Consider the following 18,623-nt stretch of genomic DNA (forward strand, 5'->3'; position numbering starts at 1 on the left):
CAATGCCCATTTGGGATATAAATTTGCTTGAAAAAAGTCAGATTGTAAGTCCTCATATATTGAAACCATGTGGATTGTTATTTGATTCCCTGAACTCACATCTTTATTCCTCCTATCTTTGTCTAATACCGTCTCCGAGCTTGTGTTGTCCATTTGATGTACCCCCTGCTACCTTATCCCTGTTCCCCCTAAACGTCTGCCCATCCAATTTACCCCAGTCCCCATAATAGTCAGTATTGTAATAAAACCTAAACATTGCACACTCTGGAAATCTGAAATAAAAACAGAAAGTGCTGGAAATACTCAGCAGGTCTAGCAACGTCTGGACAGAGAAGGCGTTAACCTTTTGAGTACAACCTAACTCTTTTGAGAATAGAAGGAGGGTAGAATGTAATGGGGTTTAGGCATTCAAAAGGGGAAAAGAAGGTAGACCAAAGGGAAGTCTTGGATAGAGCACGGGTGTGAGAGATTAATTTGCAAATATGTCCCAGAACAAAAGCCGTGGAATGGTAATGAATATAACCAAGAAATGAAGCATTTGCTCAGAATAACAGTAAAAGCCAGAATAGTGAACAGTTCTGTTTGATACCAAAAATAAGAAAGCAAGTGTTAAACTGGCACAATGGTGAAAAACGAATCAAAATGGAGGACAGAGTCTTCCTCCATCCACTCCAACCCACAAAAACCCTTTTTTTGTAACCTCCTCCCCAAAATTCACAAACAGGACTGGCCTAGTAGACCTATTGCCTCAGCCCATTCCTCCCTCATTGAATTTATTTCTTCCTATCTTGACTTTTTTCTTCAATTGACCTGCCTCTTACCATCTCCATTCATGACTCTGACATGCTGTGTGATTTTCAACAATTTACAGTTTCCTGGCCTGAACTGTAGCTTCTTTTACTGTGGACATCCAATCTCTCTACAACCAGATGAACAAAAGCTTGGTCAAAAGGTTATTTGTAGGAGCGTCTTGATGAAGGCCTGTGTATTAGACAGGAGGAAAGGTTTAGGGTTCAGATAGCTCAAATCACAGCCACCAACAGTTGAATAATTAAACTGACGATGCTGAAGAATCCAGAATGGATGACCATTGATATCTTGGAGGGTTGTGGAGCTGAAGGAGATGGGCAGGGGTGATGACAGAGGGGTATGAAAATAGGGGCGCAAATTTTAAAGTCAAGGTGTTCCTTGATGGAGAGTCTATATAAACCAGTGGGCATAAAGATGATAAGGGAGCTGGGCTTAGTGATGTAAGTACTCAGACAGAAGAGTTTTGGATGACTTTAAGCTGAGATGGAGAGTAGAATGGGAAAGACCAGCAGGAGTTACAAAGAATACTAAAGTCTGAAGACACCAAGGCATTGGATGAGGGTTTCAGATGAGCTGCAGCAGTGGTGGAACCAGGAGATGTAGCTTTCCAAAGAGGGCCTCTACTCAACACACCCACATCTGAGAACAAGTGGTTTCACAGAAATCTAAGTCTGGACAAAGCCCTTCAACACTCATCACATCACTACTAGAAAGTGTGGTCACGTGGTGTTGGAAGATCATCTTGGGATCAAATGTTGCAAACCTTCTGGTTCTGCCCAAGTTCATTGGTAGGGAGAGGCACTAACTCACTTAGTGAAAAGTCATCACTGACCCAAAACCTTGATCAATTTTCTCCACAGTTGCTGCCTGACGTGCTGGTTATATCCAGTACTACAGTTTTGTTATTGTATGCGGTATTGTTAGCTAAGACACAAAATTTGTAGCAGGGCTCGGGTCTTCCCAATATTTAGTCAGAGGAAATTTCTGCTCACAGTCTGATAATTTGGCAACAGTAGAAGAATCGAGAAGGGTGGTGATAAAATAGAGCTGGGTTTTTTCAGGTTACATGTAAAATCTAATACCTTGATTTTGGATCAAAGAACAGCATATAGGTGACAAATTAGAGGGGGTCCAAGGATAAATTTTTCAGCATTACATATGATAAAAGAAGAAAAACAGGAAGGGAAGGTGGTGTGAGTGATACTCTGGCTAGGATTAGCTAGATAAGAATAGAATCCAGCATTCCCACCCAGCTGGACAGCAGTGGAGAGGTGCTGGCAGAGGATGGTGTTTACTTGTGTCAAAGGCTGCAGACATATTGATCATAACAAGAGGAGATAGTTGTTCTTTGTCACAGTCACACAGGATGTCATCTCACTATGATAGAACAGTTTTGGTATATCATGGATTTCTGTGAATGACGCACATGGTGACTGGCAGTGCAGTCACAGACTGTAGAGGTGCAAGGGAGGTTAACCAATAGTTTGCAAGATCAGAGAGATCAAGGGATAATGACCCCAGAGTTGAAAGGAGAGGGGAAGAGAGCCTGAACTCTGAGAACTGTTATAATGTCAGCTATGAAAACATGTGCTAAAAATAATCAGCATTTCTAGCAGGATCTGCAATGAGAGAAACAGAGTTCACATTTCAGGTCAAAAAAACATGCCTTCAGGACTGAAGGAGAGAAATGTGATATTTGTTACACCGTCAAGAGGGAATGGGGACACACAAGGATGAATAAAATGTAAGACCTTGGATAGGACAAAGAATGGGAAAGATTAAATGATAAAGATCTCACGGAAAAAGGGGAGTGAATGTTTTAAAAAAAATTTTTTCATGAGTTGGAGATGTCACTGGATAGGCCAGCATTTCTTGCCCATTTCCAAATGTCCAAGGGGCCATTAAGAGTCAATCATTTTGTTGTGGGTCTGGTATCTCATACTCCAGACCAGGTAAGGTCAGCAAATTTCCTTCCTGAAAGGACCTTGGTGAACCAAATGGGTTTTATAACAATTGCAATGGCTACATAGTCACTATTAGGCTAGCCCTGTATTCCAGATTTTATTAAAATTTCAATTCACATTTCACCTTCTGTCATAGTGGGAATTGAACCCATGTTTCCAGAACATTAGCCTAGGATTTTTGATTTACTACGCCAATGACATTATCACTACACTAGTGGCTCCAAATATTTGTAGTGAAGAACACTAAAGCACTTCCCAAGATCTTGTGAACCCCATGAACAGAATAATGAACAACCCTGCCTGATAGCAAAAAGAAAAATCAAATTGTTGCATGGAAAACGAAGAAAATAAATTGTGGGACAGAGTTCAGGGTCTGAAACTGTTGAATTTGTGGTGAGTCCAGAAGGCTGTAAAAGGAATATGAAGCACTGCTCCTTGAACTGGTGTTGACCTTCAGTGAAACACTAGCAGGTCAAGGACAGAAATATGAACGTGTGGACAAGAGGGTGAATTAAAATGGCTGACAATCAAACTCGTGTAAACAGAGCAGAGGTGCTGTGCAAGGGGGTCAGCCAATTTGGGTTTTGTATTCCCAGTGTAGACGGGATCACATTGCAAACAGCAAATACCATAAACTAAATTGAGCAAAGCACAAGTAAATCATTGCTTCACCCAGTATTTGCGGAGTTGTTGGTGAGGGAGAGATGATAATGGCTGAGTGTTACATAACTTACAATTGCATGGGATGGTAACATAGGAAAGAGATGACATGTTCGGTGTGACTGACGAGTGGATCAGAATGCTGTGAAGCAAGTGTCCCTTTTGAAATTTGGATAACATATTTGTAGGTGGTGTAATGTTGGAAATGGCAGAAGTGGTGGTAAGGGTCAAGATGCGAGTGCGAATTAGATTGGGAACAATTGAAAGCCCCGTCAACCAGAGTGGGAGAAAATCTTTAGTTGAAGAGAGGATATATCGGAACTGCTATTATAAAATTGTCATCATCAGAATAGATGTGTGGAGATAGAGAACTGGGAGAATGGAATGGAGTTCTCGCAGGAATCAGGGTGTGAGAAAGTGTAGTTGATGTGGTGTGTTTTATATATATTATATCCATAAATATATACATAGGCACAAGTGGGAGTTGGTTGGCTTATAACAAATATTAATAGCCAGTTAATTCCCAGAGGAGGAGACACAAAATGTCAAGAAGCGGAAAGCAAGAGTTGGAGATGGACTGTGTGAATGTGAGAAAAGGGTGAGAACTGAAAGCAAAATTGAAGCAGTTTTTCAGTTCTGGGAGAGTGCAGGAAGCCTAAAAGATACAGTCAATGTGCTCAAAAGTATTGGGGGAGGGGGCCCAGAGTAGGATTGGAACAAGTAACCTTTCATATAATCCACTAAAAGACAGGCATAACTAGGACCACGTAGGTACCCATTGTAACACCATTTGTTTGGTGAAGTGAGACAAGTTAAAGGAGAAATTATTTAATGAGCAAACAAGTTCAGCGAGGTGGTGTGTGGTAAATGAGGATTTGTTGGGCTTCTCGACAAGAAAGAGATGCAGAGCCCTCCGACAACCCTGGTCGGGGGATGACCAACCACAATAACCTCCTACCTGCATCCACCTATATCCATCTCACTTACCTTCTCTCCAGCTCCACAATGCCCCCCCACCCCCATTTATTTCTGGGCTCCCCTCCCCAGTCCCAACGAAGGTTTTTGGCCTGAAACATTGACTTTCCTGCTCCTCAGATGCTGTCTGACCTGCTGTGTTTTTCTAGCTCCACGTTTATTGACTCTAGCTTCCAGCATCTACAGTCCTTAACGTCTCCTTGTTTTAATGCAGATTTGATGCTTGTGGTGAAGCTGCCCCAGCTAACCCCTTCACTTATCAATGTACAGCTAACCTACCAGTGCAGAAATTGCTGATTTAATCTCCATTCACTACTACTGGGATAGTCCCAGTGTTTCATTCCTTCTCAAGTTCTTTTAAAATTGCCAAAGACCGACTATAAGGAGTGGTCTAACAAGTGCTGAAAGTGTTGGTACTCGCTTCGAGAATTCTGCACAAATCACTTGCTCCCAAATGCAATGGCAGCAAGTCCCCTTGGAATATATGTCTGCGAGAATGAGTAGAGGCCATGTACAGTAGGGCAAGCTGCTGTAAGAGGGAGCAGAGCCTTGACAGAAGGCCATATCTACCCAGGGTGTTCAGGGAACAGTTCCCCTTGCCTGAATCTCCTTAAACTTTATGAAGAGCATCCTCACTGGAATCTGTCACTTGCTGCAGTCACAACTGCAATCTCAGAGCAAGGTGAAGAACACATTGGTGGCGATTGTGAAGATGAAACTGGAAATTAACTTTTCTATGGCTGGCCTTTTACAGCCTGGAGCTAGGGATGTTTGCAAAATCTGTCAATTCACTATTTGTTGTGTAATAGTGAGAGAGGTCACCTAGGCATTCTAATCAAATAAACAGTACAGACTGACAACCAAGGGAACTATAATGTAGAGCACAGATGGTGAAGCATGTGCATGTTGTGAGAGGACTCTGAGCCTCGATGCTGCAGGCAGCCATTCAGTGCACACCTAGCTTTGTTGCCACTGCTAAGTTATACCAAAGGAGAAAGGAAGCAGGTGCTAACTACATATGGGTGAATACCTGGTATCCTGGCAGCAATCGCAATACATTCATCCTATATCATTCTGCTGAGCTAACCACACAACAAACTAAAAGGTGGCTAATGGGAAATGTAGATTGCAATGATGACATACTTCATTCTTCTGGTTCACAAATCATATTTGTAAATTTCTTCCTATGTTATACAAACTTTAATTAGTTATTCTTTAGAATGCACTTTGATTCTGTCTTCCATGTGTCTTTGACTGTCCTAGCGCTTTTACATATTGCCAATGGTTCCAGCATGGATGGTGTCTGCTAAATTTACCTGGGCAGTTCAGCAGATGACCTTTGGAGATTGATTTCTACCAACTAGAAAGAAAACAACAGCAGATGCTCACGGAAGTCACTACCTGCAAGTTCCCCTCCAAAGCCACACACCATCCTGACTTGGAACTGCGTTGTTGTTCCTTCACTGTCACTGGGTCAAAACCCAGGATTCCCCTGCCTGACAACACTGTGGACGCACCTACAACACTTGGACGTAGCAGTTCAAGAAGGTGACTCACAACCAACTTCTCAAAGGCAGTTACGAATGGAGAATTTTTTTTTTTTGAAAAGCTTTGTGTCCAAAAGACCCAGAATCACACTGCACCCTCTGAGTATGTTTGGATGCATTTAAGCTGGCTTACTGATGGGCAGTGGGTAAGAAGATAATGTGTGACTTCTCTGGCATCACAGTCAAACCTTCAGGGTGATGCTTCTTTAATCCCAGCGATCTGTTGAAGGGCAGATTGATTGCTAGTAACCATTTGCATGATGATGGCAGCAAGCTGCTCGCACGTAATATTAGTTTGAGCATGAACTGCAACATCCATACTTCTGACGGAAGCTGTCTGTGCTGCAAAAGGAGGAGATACTGGCCACAGGATGTTGTTTCATGGTTGGATCTCACATGTGATGGAGTTGGTCCCTTATTCCAAGTTGCAAGGGATGCATTCCAAACCTTCAAAGTTCATGCTGTTTTGCTCCAATGTCCGTTTGCATTGAATGCAGGCTTCCAAATGCACCAAGCATTTTGTGTTGTATTCCCATAAACCTCCTTCCGTAGCCTGGCCTGTCAAAGTATTCTATGGAGTTCTATAAAGCAAAACACATGTCCCATTTTGTCCTCCATCAAACTTGCATCTGCACTGTACTTTTTCTCACCTTGTCTGCAATACATTCATGAACGTATCCCCGCTGTCAGCAGATGCTGCCTCTATGGTGTCGTGAATATTAGAGACTAAGTCTTGATTGATAAAGAGTGTATAAGTAGTGATGGAAGTGTGGTACATTAAGCAGTGACTGAGGGTAGTGTCGCATTTGATTAGAAATTAAATTGGAAGATGTATTCATTGATCTTGTCCGGTTGTGTGCGTGCACTGAATTTCTTCCTGCATCGCATCCCAGTTCTGGGACTTGGCAGCTGGCTTTTGGGAAACAGCCATAGAAACACGGTCTTATCTGTCTGTAGGACTTCTTTCCCTTGACTGTATGAGACTTTGCTGTCTTTTCTTTCCACTTTCCATGCGAAGACTTCCAATGCAGCATCAGATAAGCTTGATGCACATTCTCTTTGATGGTCAGCCATTGCTGTTTGTTGTACAAGGTGATGTCAGCCTGTAAGGAGCCATTAGGCACCTCCCCAGTCAGAGATTCAGGGTAGCTTTAAGCAGTGCAGACTAACTTAATGTAGTACTTGAAAGGAGCAATTTGGGGCCCCCTACATTGAAACCAATGGGATGTGAGTACTGTCTGCATGCAGTATTCATTATAATGAGTCGGCTTCGTAAGTGTGGTATGCTGTTTCATAACATTGAATGGTCATGGGCAAATGTCCTTCTGTGATTTCCCCTCGCCAATTTTCAGGAGGCTATGCAATTTAAGCCCCTACATTTCTCTGACCACGCTTGCACTTTGATCTTTTCTGATCATTTAGTGCTCTAATGCAATTGATCTGTTTACTGACTTCTGTCTACAGTGCCTCTAGGGCTGGAATTTCTCCACTGTAAATCATTTAGTGTAATTTTATACATACCAGGACTTCCCAGTGTTGATCAATTCGCTCTATAATGATTGGCAATGCCTCACAAATTTGCTGTCTTCCCTTTTTCAGCATTGCAGGAAAATACCAGCCATGTGAGTATTTTGAAGCGCTTTTATCCTGAATAGCCTACCTTGTTTTATTTACATTAAATTAATTAGTCCTACTTCAATAATCATTATTTCAGGCATCATATTGCCTATGTATTCCTTGGTGGATACTTGCAGTAAGTAATCATTTAGTGCGTATTGACATAGAGATGAATAATTAAATAAGCAAGAAAAGTTTGTGAAATGAGGCTTGGCAAAGGGGGAAATTGCTCTTTAAAAATTATTCTGGAAGCAGCAAGCTTGTTCCAGTTTGAATCCTCCTAAGCTCAAACTGTCACTGTCTCTCACCTACTATTTATCAAATCTCAAAATGAAGCAAAACTGTCCAGAACTGATCGTTCCCATGGGCCTGCAGGCTGACATTGCAATATCTCTCACCTTAATGAATGCCTGTGACAGACTGATATGAATTTTCATTGCTTTGCCCTTGCTGAATTCTCTTATTCCTCCAATCTATGTGCAGAATCTGTGAAATTATTCCACCGTTTATGTCCCAGAGCGCACGCAAAAATGAAAAGTAACGCATTGCATGAACCTGAATGGTGACCAGGATCATATCATTTCCTGATGGATGTTTTATTATTCTGTTTTGTCCAACTAAAGGATCTGGTATTGAAATTTATATTTGTTTGTATTAATAAACATCGAAGACTCATGAAACTTATCATTAATTTCTGAAACCAATGAACATTTTAACTTGTGCAAAATGGCAAATCTTTTACTTTGAATAGAAAAGTATGTAGATTTTGATACACTAAACATGATTATACTGGCAGGTTTCTCTTTATGCTTTTTGAAGTAGTTTAAAAACTGCAGTCTTGTTTTCAAAGTCTGCCTCGGCCATTGCTCTGTGGAGAACAAGTTTCTTTAAAAAATTAAAACAGCGTTCCTGTAATTTACATCTTTAAGGAATAAAATCCATTCCTTGTAAGAACATGTCGCAGTAGTTTTTTCCAAATGAGGAGGTGCTGGTGTTGGACTGGAGTGGACAAAGTCAGAAATCACACAACACCAAGCTATAGTCCAACAGGTTTATTTGAAATCATAAGCTTTTGGAGTGCTGCTCTTTCATCAAGTGAACTGAACCACTTCACCTGAAAACGGAGTAGCGCTTCGAAAGCTTGTGATTTCAAATAAACCTGTTGGACTATAACCTGGTGTCGTGTGACTTCTGACTTTCTTACCAAATGTCAAGCCTGTGTATCTCCTGTGTCTTTGTCTTTTCTCACAGGCTTGGTTTGGAACGAGGTACTACAGCAAAAGAGTCCTTAGATGTTATAGTGTCTCTTTTAAAAGAACATGGACAAGGTGGCAATAATTTTGAAGATGGAGCCACACTCCACGCTTTCCACAGTACATTTCTCATTGCGGACAGAACAGAAGCCTGGGTCTTGGAAACTGTTGACAAATATTGGGCTGCTGAGAAAATTACAGGTTGGTAGTTTTCATTTTGGTTTAATGATCGACACAAAAACCATCCAACCGAAGAATGATTGATGTGGTGCAGTGCCAACTCACCATTGTATACACGGTAGACATATGCATCAAAGTAAGTCAGAAGTGGTCCAAACATGAAATTTCAATGATGTTATCTTAGTTGCCCACAGCAATACATGAAAGCAAAGCAGTGTTTCCTGAATTTCTCAGTTGTCAAATAGATTGTGCCGCTTATTTGTACAGTGCTCATAATGTCAAACAAGTGTAACATTCATTCTGTGATCAACTCCATTCTTTCATCAAACAGTCACTTTCTTAACTCCAAAGTCATAAGCACCTGCTTTTTTACTTGCTGTCTTGGATCAACTTACATGTTGTATCAAAGATAGCTGTGATAAAATAACAACATTCACGCATAGAAGACTGACACAGCATCCACAAATCATTGGAAAATTTTGTTAATGCAGGCAGTTGGAAACCTAACAATACGTGTTTTTCAAATGAAATTTTCACTGTGTGAGCATTTCAAGGTACCAGTAGTTGTTACAAAAATATGATTGATTTTAAAAAGTGTCTTGCTTCCTTTGGCATTAATGGCAGCAGCATTTAAAAATATCCAATAATAGACTTAGTGTGTGAGCTTTTTAGGATTGATAGTTCTGTACTAAAATGGGTGTCTTAAAGTATGTTTACATCATACTTTTTCAGCATCAAGGTGAAGTGATTTTCATGTTGAACAAGTGCAAAAGTTATACATATCTGGAATCTGTTTCCTGCAAGAGGAAACTTGATGATATATGGAACACAATTTAGTACAGTATTGAAATTGGCATTAAAGTACTCAGGGGGTCTAATGCCTATCTGAAACCTGAATTACTTTTACTAGTCTCATTACATTACATGCAATCAAAAAGCTACTTGCATTTCCAGTCTAAATTATAATTCAGTGTTAATAACATGATTTATGAAGTGACTGTAGTTACTTCCACATTTGGCCTAATTTTTGTGCCAGTTGCAATGGATTTTGCTTTTGAAATTGATTGAGGTGTGAACAATGTTGATATTTATTTCCAACAGGGATTGGTAAATAGCAACCAGCAGTTCTACCTCCTATTTTTGACTTTAACTGTGTGGTAACAAAATCATTGTACACCTATTTAAGATCATTGGTTAAAAAGAGAGGGTGCAATAAGCTAGAATAAGTATTACAGACAAAAAGGATCAAATCAGGATTATATTAGAGCATACGACATAGCAGCAATTGAAGGCCAAAAGTCTGTTTCACCATTTAATAAGTTAATGGCTGATCCTTGAACTTGACCACACTTGCTGCCCAATCCCAGTGTGGTTTGACTCCCTGAAGAATCTAAAAGCCTTTCAGTACTGGCCTTGAATGTACTCAATAACTGAACATCTACAGCCCTTTGTCATGCCATGTGAAACAATATCACCATCCCTTCAGTGTCACTGGGTCAAAATCTTGAAGCCCCCTCCCTAACACTCCTGTTTGTGGTAGACTCACCATATGGAGCACAGTGGTTCAGGAAAGCTGCTTGACACTACATTTTTCAAAGGTAATTTAGGAGGGCCAACAAATACTGGCCTTGCAATGACACTCACACTCTGTGAAATAATACTTTGTTTTTTAAAAAATCCTCTACATTTATGTCATCTGCCGGCCTGATCAACTTTTGAAGCTTATCTGTGTCCCCTTCAAAGACTTCTTGCACCAAGTGTTCAGACCTAGTTGGAGCTGGGGCCAGATGCAGACAGATATGAAAAATATTCCCCCCACCCCCCACGCATACCCCGTCTGCGTACGGGTTCTCGGGCTCCATCCTGCTCACAGGGCATTGGCCCAGAAACTGGGCAGGGAAGGCAGAGCTACCCACTCGCATGCTGCGGGGTCTTAAGGCTCATTGAAGGAGACCAACTAGGATTTATCAGCTATCCTGCAGCTTCTCTGAGATAGCAGGGACTAGTTAACCTCTTGAAGGGGTGCTCCCCAGCGGAGCTCCCTGAAGGACAGCGTTGCAGACAGACTCAGAAGGCTGCCTTACCTGTGAGCGCAGCAGGAGCTACAGCCTGCCCTGGGGAATATAAGAAGCTCAAGAGAGGCTGCTTCCATTTTGAAGTGCCTTCTGACTTTCTAAATGACGTGCTGTGACCTCCTGCTTTCAACTGGTAATGCCCTGCTCGGGTTTCTAGAGCCTTCCTTGCCAGGCAGCGATCTCACTCTTTGGCCATTAATTTGCTGCTTAAATTCTGTGGGGACCAGCGATTTTATGACTTGTTGCATCCATTTGAGTCTGTTGGTGGTGTTCAGGGTGCACACAAGGAAAATCCTGCCCCTCATATATCCTCCTCTTCACATCTGAGTTTCCCACCTAACTTTGTATTCAAATTGTTGATCATTACATTGCACTCAGCCTCTTCATCAAAGTCATTTAAGATCACTTACAAATAGGTGAAGCCCCAGTACTGACCCTTTGTTGAAGCCAAACCTAAAGGACCCATTTGTTCTCACTCTGTTTTCTCACCAATCCTGTATCCATACTAATATGTTACACCCCACCGGTGAATTCTAATCCTCCTAGATGAGAATGACCTGGCATTGAACCTGAAAAGATTTTTTTCTCACTACTCAATGTATAACAGCCATTTAACAACCAGTCCATATAAACAGTAAAAAGTAAATATGTGACAATTTAAGTCTCTGCTTTAAAGTTCACAGTATGCACAATCTTTTTCTTCTACAAGAGCCAGCCATTAATATAAAGTTTTTGTGTTTATCTGTTTTATCTGTAGAGGGCTTGAGAAGCATTTGTAATCGATTGTCTATAACCACCAACATTGATGCAGAACACCCTGAGCTTCGAAGTTATGCCCAGAATCAGGGCTGGTGGAATGGAGAGGAAGAATTCAACTTTAGTGCAGTTTTCTCAGTACCAGGTGGAGATGAGGATTTGGATCACCATTGTGCTGGCAAGGAACTTCTACAAAAACACGCAGGTGGGTGAAAGCCTTGTGATGAGCTTGTGGGATTGGGGACTGTTTATTCAGCATTGTATAGTTTGCATTTCAAGGGATGTTTAAAATCTTGCAAAGTAATGGCTGGATAGTTAGGTAGAGAAGATATAACTGCATTTGGACTATTTAAGAAATTAAGAGGACTTTGCTGTTTAAGCAGAGCATAATAGCAGAATTGAATTGCACTTCTTACATCTTACACCTGATCTACAGTGCTGAATACTGAATTTTATACAGGCAGGAGGAGAGAGCCATGCAATTGAGTATCGAGAAGCATTTCTGCACATACTATTACAGTGTTATTTGGTACCTGACTTGCATTTCCGAACTTTGTCTCCTGCAACAGAAGCTAAAGTCAAATCAGTTGCTGCAGATCCATTAATTCCCACCACACTATAGTTCCTGCTTCTATTTAGAGATTTTTCACCTACTACAGAGTGAAGCTTTCAATCTTAGCATGGGGTCAGCATTGCTCCTCTCCACACAAGGTGAAGTTGCTGAATAGGAATATCAAGCAAGGTGTTTATAGCAATCAATTTACTACATCCTCATTTTGGAGGCTGTTTCTATTTCATCAAAAGCCTGGAATGCTCTAACTAATAACACCACATGGACTGCAACAGTTCAAGGAGATGGGTCACCATGATCTTCTTGTGGACAAATAGGGATGAGCAGTCTCTGCTGGCTTTACCAGCAAAACCCACATCATGTGATTTATTTTAATGCAGTGATTTTTTTCTTATGGCATTCCTGTCCTGAGATTGGAACAATAAAATATGTACTTGGTGGATCGAAGGCAACTTTTATGTCAAGTATTTAAAACAATATGCATGGGGTATTTTCCATGAGTGGAATGTTAGAAATTCTGCCTTATAAAGCTAATGCTTTACGTAATAATGTATTAATAATGAACTTAATATTAGCAGAGACTGGAAGTTTCTAACAACAAAGTGTATTCAGATGGCATTTTGAATTACATGGTAATTATTGTCTCCGCTAACTATTGGTTTCTAAATATCCTATCACTAGGAAACATCACGATGCAAACGATGATGAATGTGCTGCGTGACAAAAGCAGCATGGATCTGAATTCTTACCTTATTACAGGGAGCATGGTGTCCATCCTTCCCCAGAGCAGCAGCTCACCATGCATCCACTTCTTCACAGCCACTCCCAATCCTGCAAGGTTTGTTCTTCGTAATGAAATTATTGGCTGGCCTTCAATGAAGGGTAGTAGATATAACTAAAGGATAGATGTAACCATTTCTTCCACATGTCTACTTCCATGGTTTGTGGACTTTGTTTTTAACTCAGGGTGACTAGGTGTTGGCCTCCTCTGGCTTGACATTGGGCAACTGACCCGTACAAACCACAATGGTTCCAGATCCAATATTTTTATTTTCAGTTGAACAAAGATGGCAGGAACTATGACTGGTTTCCAATCCTTGGATCAGGGAGGGGAAATTTAGCCAGCATTCCTGCTACTGAATAAAGTTAGCTCCTGAAACTCTGTGTGGATGCCAAGTGAGGTCAGAATCAGAATTGGGTGTATGCGTATATGTGTGTGTGTGTGTGGCCTGTCAGTGTTCACACAGCCAACTGATTCTATAAGACTGATGTGAATAGTGGCTGCTTGATAAGGTACTGGTGAGATGTAGAAGTACAATTTGATCAGTGCCTGAAGAAATGTGAAGGAGAAAATGAAAGATAAAAGTCATTGTGAAAATGCCACAAAAAAAAGACTACCAGAAAAGTGAAAATATGTGCAAGGAGTAAATTATTTTTTAAAAGTCTGTCTTTATATCGATCTCGGATATTTGCATTCTTTAATTGAAAATGCACATTCAGTCTGCAACTGAGGACAAGATCAACTGAATGGAGTGAAATCAAAACTTAGTGTCTCAACACAGTTGGATATTTAATTGCAACACACATGCATAATTGGTTGGGACAGGAACTGTTGAGTCTTAAATGGGGAAATATGACTTTTGGCGTAGGGATAATTTAAGAGAAGGATAATGGCTGTCTCACTAGAGTTAATTCTTGTTAATTACAATGCATCCTCCCTTTAAGTTGCCCCTTTAAAAGCACATTAAGTTGAAATTCCTTAAAATGAGGCTGGTATTTGTGCATAGCATTGTATATTGATATTAACATTGTTTTACACTCACCGACACAGGGTTGTGTGACCTGATGAATACTATTTTGGAGCAAATCTCTTGCCAGTCAACTTTCCCACTGGCTAACACCTTCCCACATGCTGCCGCTGCAGCTGACCTTTTGTGTCTCTGCTGTTCCAAACTGGTCAAGCACCAAGCACAGATTAAAAGATTAAATTTGAATTCTATTAAAACAAATATAGATATTTGTAGCATTAATAAGAGAAACAGAACTGAGTGAGGCATTGCAGCTGTGGGGCATTAATAGTGGATTAATGTGACCCTGTGTGCCTAATGTTCCGCATCACAGTGCAGGTTATAACCACCCCTACGCTGCCTCCATTACTTTCCTTTATGCACCAGCTTAAAGATAGTGAAACATTCCCTCTATCATGGAATGGTCCCAGTTTTCCAGTTGGAGACTGCTTGGGGTGAATGGAATTTTGAATCAGTCTGGTAGAACAGAAACTTGAGCATTAAGTGGATATAGATGTAGCTTTTGCTTAAAGTGCCATAACTTTGGGCACTATTTAATTACCTTCCGCCAGATTCTGCTATTGTCCAAGTAGAAATTGTGACAATGCCACACAATGTGTTAGTACACAATTGAAAATGTTATTATTTGGCAGACAAGCAGTAATGTTTCAGTCGAATGTCCTGATTAAGGTTAAGATAAGAAATAAGGAGACTCCAATTTCCTTCAAAAAAGCCAAGTCTAGCCATTCACAGGCAAAACCCCGAACTCCTTGTTCCATGATCTATAATAGGTAGAGGTTCAAACTGCCACATGATCTTAACTTCCATTTATTTATTTCATGGTTCAAAGCCTCAGAAACCACAAAGTTTGGCTAGCGTTTTATTATTGGAGAGCTACACTTATGCTTTTAGCACTTTCAGTGATCCTAGTAAAATTCTAATGCTACATCCAAGTACAAATAGGCATTCCAGTCTTTGTGAGAATGAGTCCAGCAGTGAGGAATTGTGGTAACAAAAATAGATTGGAGAAGACAGGACTGTTCTTGGAGAAAAAGCTGAGAGGAGATTTAATAAATCATGACTGGTCTAGACAGTGTAAATTTGAGAAACAGTTCCCATTTGGGAAAAGATTGAAAGCTGGAGGGCACAGTTTTAAAGTAATTGACAAAAGAAGAAAAAGCACTATGAAGAATATTTTTTTTAATGCAGCGAATGGTTGATGTCTGGAATGCACTGCCCTGCCTGAGTGTGGGGAAGGCAGAATCAATTGAAACATTCAACAGGGAATTAGACTGATATCTGAAAAGGATGAACTTGCAGGATTCCAGGGAGAAGGGAGCTGAAGGCACCAAGTCTTTATGTAGGGAGTTAGAACAGAAACAATAGGCCAAATGGCTTTCTTCCAAGCTGTAACAATTCTATAATTCTGTGGTTCAGCGAACAATAGATAAAACAGCCTCTGTCAAAAATTTAAAGAACACAGAACTGCAGAATTTTCCCACCACCACCAATCCCCTGAATTGAGATTGTTCAAGATGTGGTGGTTTATTTTATTGTCATTTAACATTTCTACAAAACTCAAGACCTGTCAGTAATGTATTTAATCAGGCACACAGAATTATTATTTGGAGTCCGTATGATGTCTTGGCTTTGCCGCAGCTATTCTAGATACTTTTCTATCTTATGTGTAACTAATTGTGGTATTTTTCAGTCTATTGTGTAAGTCAGAGTATCTGTTTTCTGCCATCACTTGCCTAAATTCCAAAGCTAAATTGTGCTAAGACGTTGGGCTATATTTGTGTTGTGAAGGAACTGCAACAAATATTAGAAGAAAATACCACACCAAGAGGTGTAAGCTCAGTCTTCCTCCTGACCATCCATAAAACTAGACTCTTTTGTAAACTCCATTAACTTCTATGATGATAAATGAAGTCCAGCTGAGCTGCTCAGTTCTGTAGGAAGAAAAATAATCGTGTACATAAAATAACCCAATGCTATTTTTAAATTCGAATACCTTCAGAGATTCTCTGATATAAAAGCAGTAGTGCAGTTGTCCTTACTTTTGAAATTTCTCTTCAGGTGGTTGTCTGATGATGTTCTGGAATTAAACCAATTCAAAAGAAAATGTTTAATGGTTAAATGTCTGATGGTACCAATGATACCTGTACTTTGTTGAGCACATGAAAGTTGTGCTCCAACTCTGTTGATATTTCAGTAATGAGACTTGGATTTTATCACCCTCCCTGTTTTAGCAGAATCTTCAATGTTTATAATTCCATCCCATGGGGCAAGCTTGGACACTGTACTCAGAAATGCATTTGTCCAATGTTAATAGATAATTTTAGAGTCCCATAAGATTTGTGCAAATTGCTGACAGATTTTCACGTGCATTATGTATACACAGTATTTCCTAGAGTTGTGTAGCAGACTGAAATGAGACTGTTCCAATACTAAAAAAAAACGGATCTGTTTGCTTCAGGTCCATCTTCAAACCTTTCATCTTTGTAGATAATGTCAAGCCAGTCCCTAAAACACAGTCTCCGAGTTTTGGTAATGAGGACCCAGTAAAGCAGCAGCCTCGTTTCCAGAGTGTGGTTGACCGTCGACATGAGCTCTATCAGGCTCATGAGTGTGCCAGAGCAGTTATGGAAACTGAAGAGGTAAGATATGTTGCCAAAAATTTCATTAGATTTAATTTGTTGACACTTTAATTGTATTTTTCAGCGGTTTTCATGGATCACTTAAAGACACCCAGTAACTTTCATTATAAACCTTTATACTCAATGATATAATTCATGGGAAGTTCAGATAGATCAATTATTTCTTCTAAAGCGTTCTTTGCTGAAATTATATTTTTGGATTTAACAATTTATTTTTATTTGACGTTATCTTTTAGCTATAGAAGTGCTTTAAAAATAATTTTAAGCAAAGCCTTTTAATTGAACAGCTGTATGTGCAAGAAACTGTATCTAACTGTCCAATAGTTTACTCTTTACCCCTGCTTTACTTTGCTTTATTTTTTAAAGTTAGGCCAGATGGACAGGGTGGGCTGAAATCAGTGAAGTGTCAATGTTGGTGAGTTTCATGGAGCATTTGTCTCCGTGTGATTGAGTGAATTTTCTGGGACTACTGTCTGAAACACTCTTCATTACCTATGCACTGCACCTCCTATGGTGTCCCACCCGTTCTGTCTTCCTTCCTGGAGGCAGATGTAATTGCCACTGCCAGGACTTCCCATCATTCCCAGTGCTGGTGCCATTTTTAATGTTCAGCCAGGTGTTGCCTTTCACTGTCTACGTAGTGGGAACAGAACTCAATGCTAGAACTCAATGCTTCTAAGGGCACATTAGATGGTGTAGCTAACCTTTCATTGTAAACTCGAGCACATTTATGAATGTACGGCTACCTAAGAACCAAGCTGCACAGGTTGCCCATCCTTCGTGTCATCCCATCCATGAACCCTGTCTAAAGAGTTTCTGTCTATTCATTCCCCAGCGCCCAGTTAGTATAACACATACTCATTGTTCGATGTGGGACCATCACATACTGGAAAGCTTTTTAACTGTTGAAAACCATTGCTTTTATTTGGAAACAGCAAAAGCCAAATAAAAAAAAAAAAACAGTAGAAGATGCATCTGCTTCTGGGGACAGACAGGGTCCACGCGTTTTCTGAGCAGTAACAAATTTATATTTAGAGTAATCAGTGCACCCAGGTCTTATCTAATGGAGCCAACTGTCAATTAAATCCTGTCTGACATGTTGCACCAACACTGAGATTCAGTCATGTTGAAGGTGACATTTCTCCTGCTCAATGTCGTCTTCTTCCTCTTCGGGAGACAGCTGCTGCTCTCCTAGAGTCCAGCACATCCCCCTCTTTGCCTGTTCCAGTTGTGCACACCATCAGGTTCTCAGATTATGCAGCATACTCCGTCTGTACTGTAGTGCAAGCCCAGCTCCCAACTGTTCCAAGCATCTGAACCTCCATTGTAACTGGGCTATCATCTGCTCCATGATGGCCCTGTTTTAAAAAAAAAAAATGAGCTGCATTATATCGACATTTGACCTCAGTCGGGGACTTGCATAATGAAGTAATCAGCAAAGGGCACAGAGGGTAAAGCCTTGTCTGCCAATAACCATCCAACCCTTGATGGTTTAACATACTCCTCCATGTAGTGGGATATAGAGGATTTGGTAAGGAGGGCAGTGGAATGTCTCTGTATGGACCTATTGACATAGGAACCTTATTGCAATTAATGTAACACAAGCCATATTGCACAAATACAGTGCGAGACTGTAAGTGCTGTGTGTTCACTGATATCTTGGCCCCCATTTCCCACATCACCGGGAGACAGGGCCTTACCCTCTGAGATAACAAGTTGTGGAGCTGGAGGAACACGGCAGGCCAGGCAGCATTAAAGGAGCAGGAAA

General features: G+C 40.6%; 1 protein-coding gene across 2 annotated transcripts in view; it reads left to right on the forward strand.

Annotated features, from left to right (window-relative positions):
* LOC109913287 (secernin-1) overlaps window positions 1-18,623 on the forward strand; it is an 87,326-nt gene that overhangs the window by 58,924 nt on the left and 9,779 nt on the right. For both annotated transcript variants that reach the window (XM_048618498.1, XM_048618505.1), the window contains exons 4-7: window positions 8,825-9,027; window positions 11,839-12,042; window positions 13,090-13,246; window positions 16,675-16,855. In XM_048618498.1, the coding sequence (XP_048474455.1) occupies window positions 8,825-9,027; window positions 11,839-12,042; window positions 13,090-13,246; window positions 16,675-16,855 (745 nt within the window). The remainder of the gene's footprint in view (window positions 1-8,824; window positions 9,028-11,838; window positions 12,043-13,089; window positions 13,247-16,674; window positions 16,856-18,623) is intronic.

Source organism: Rhincodon typus, chromosome 2 (assembly GCF_021869965.1).
Source record: "Rhincodon typus isolate 14 chromosome 2, sRhiTyp1.1, whole genome shotgun sequence".
In the NCBI taxonomy this organism is placed as follows: domain Eukaryota; kingdom Metazoa; phylum Chordata; class Chondrichthyes; order Orectolobiformes; family Rhincodontidae; genus Rhincodon; species Rhincodon typus.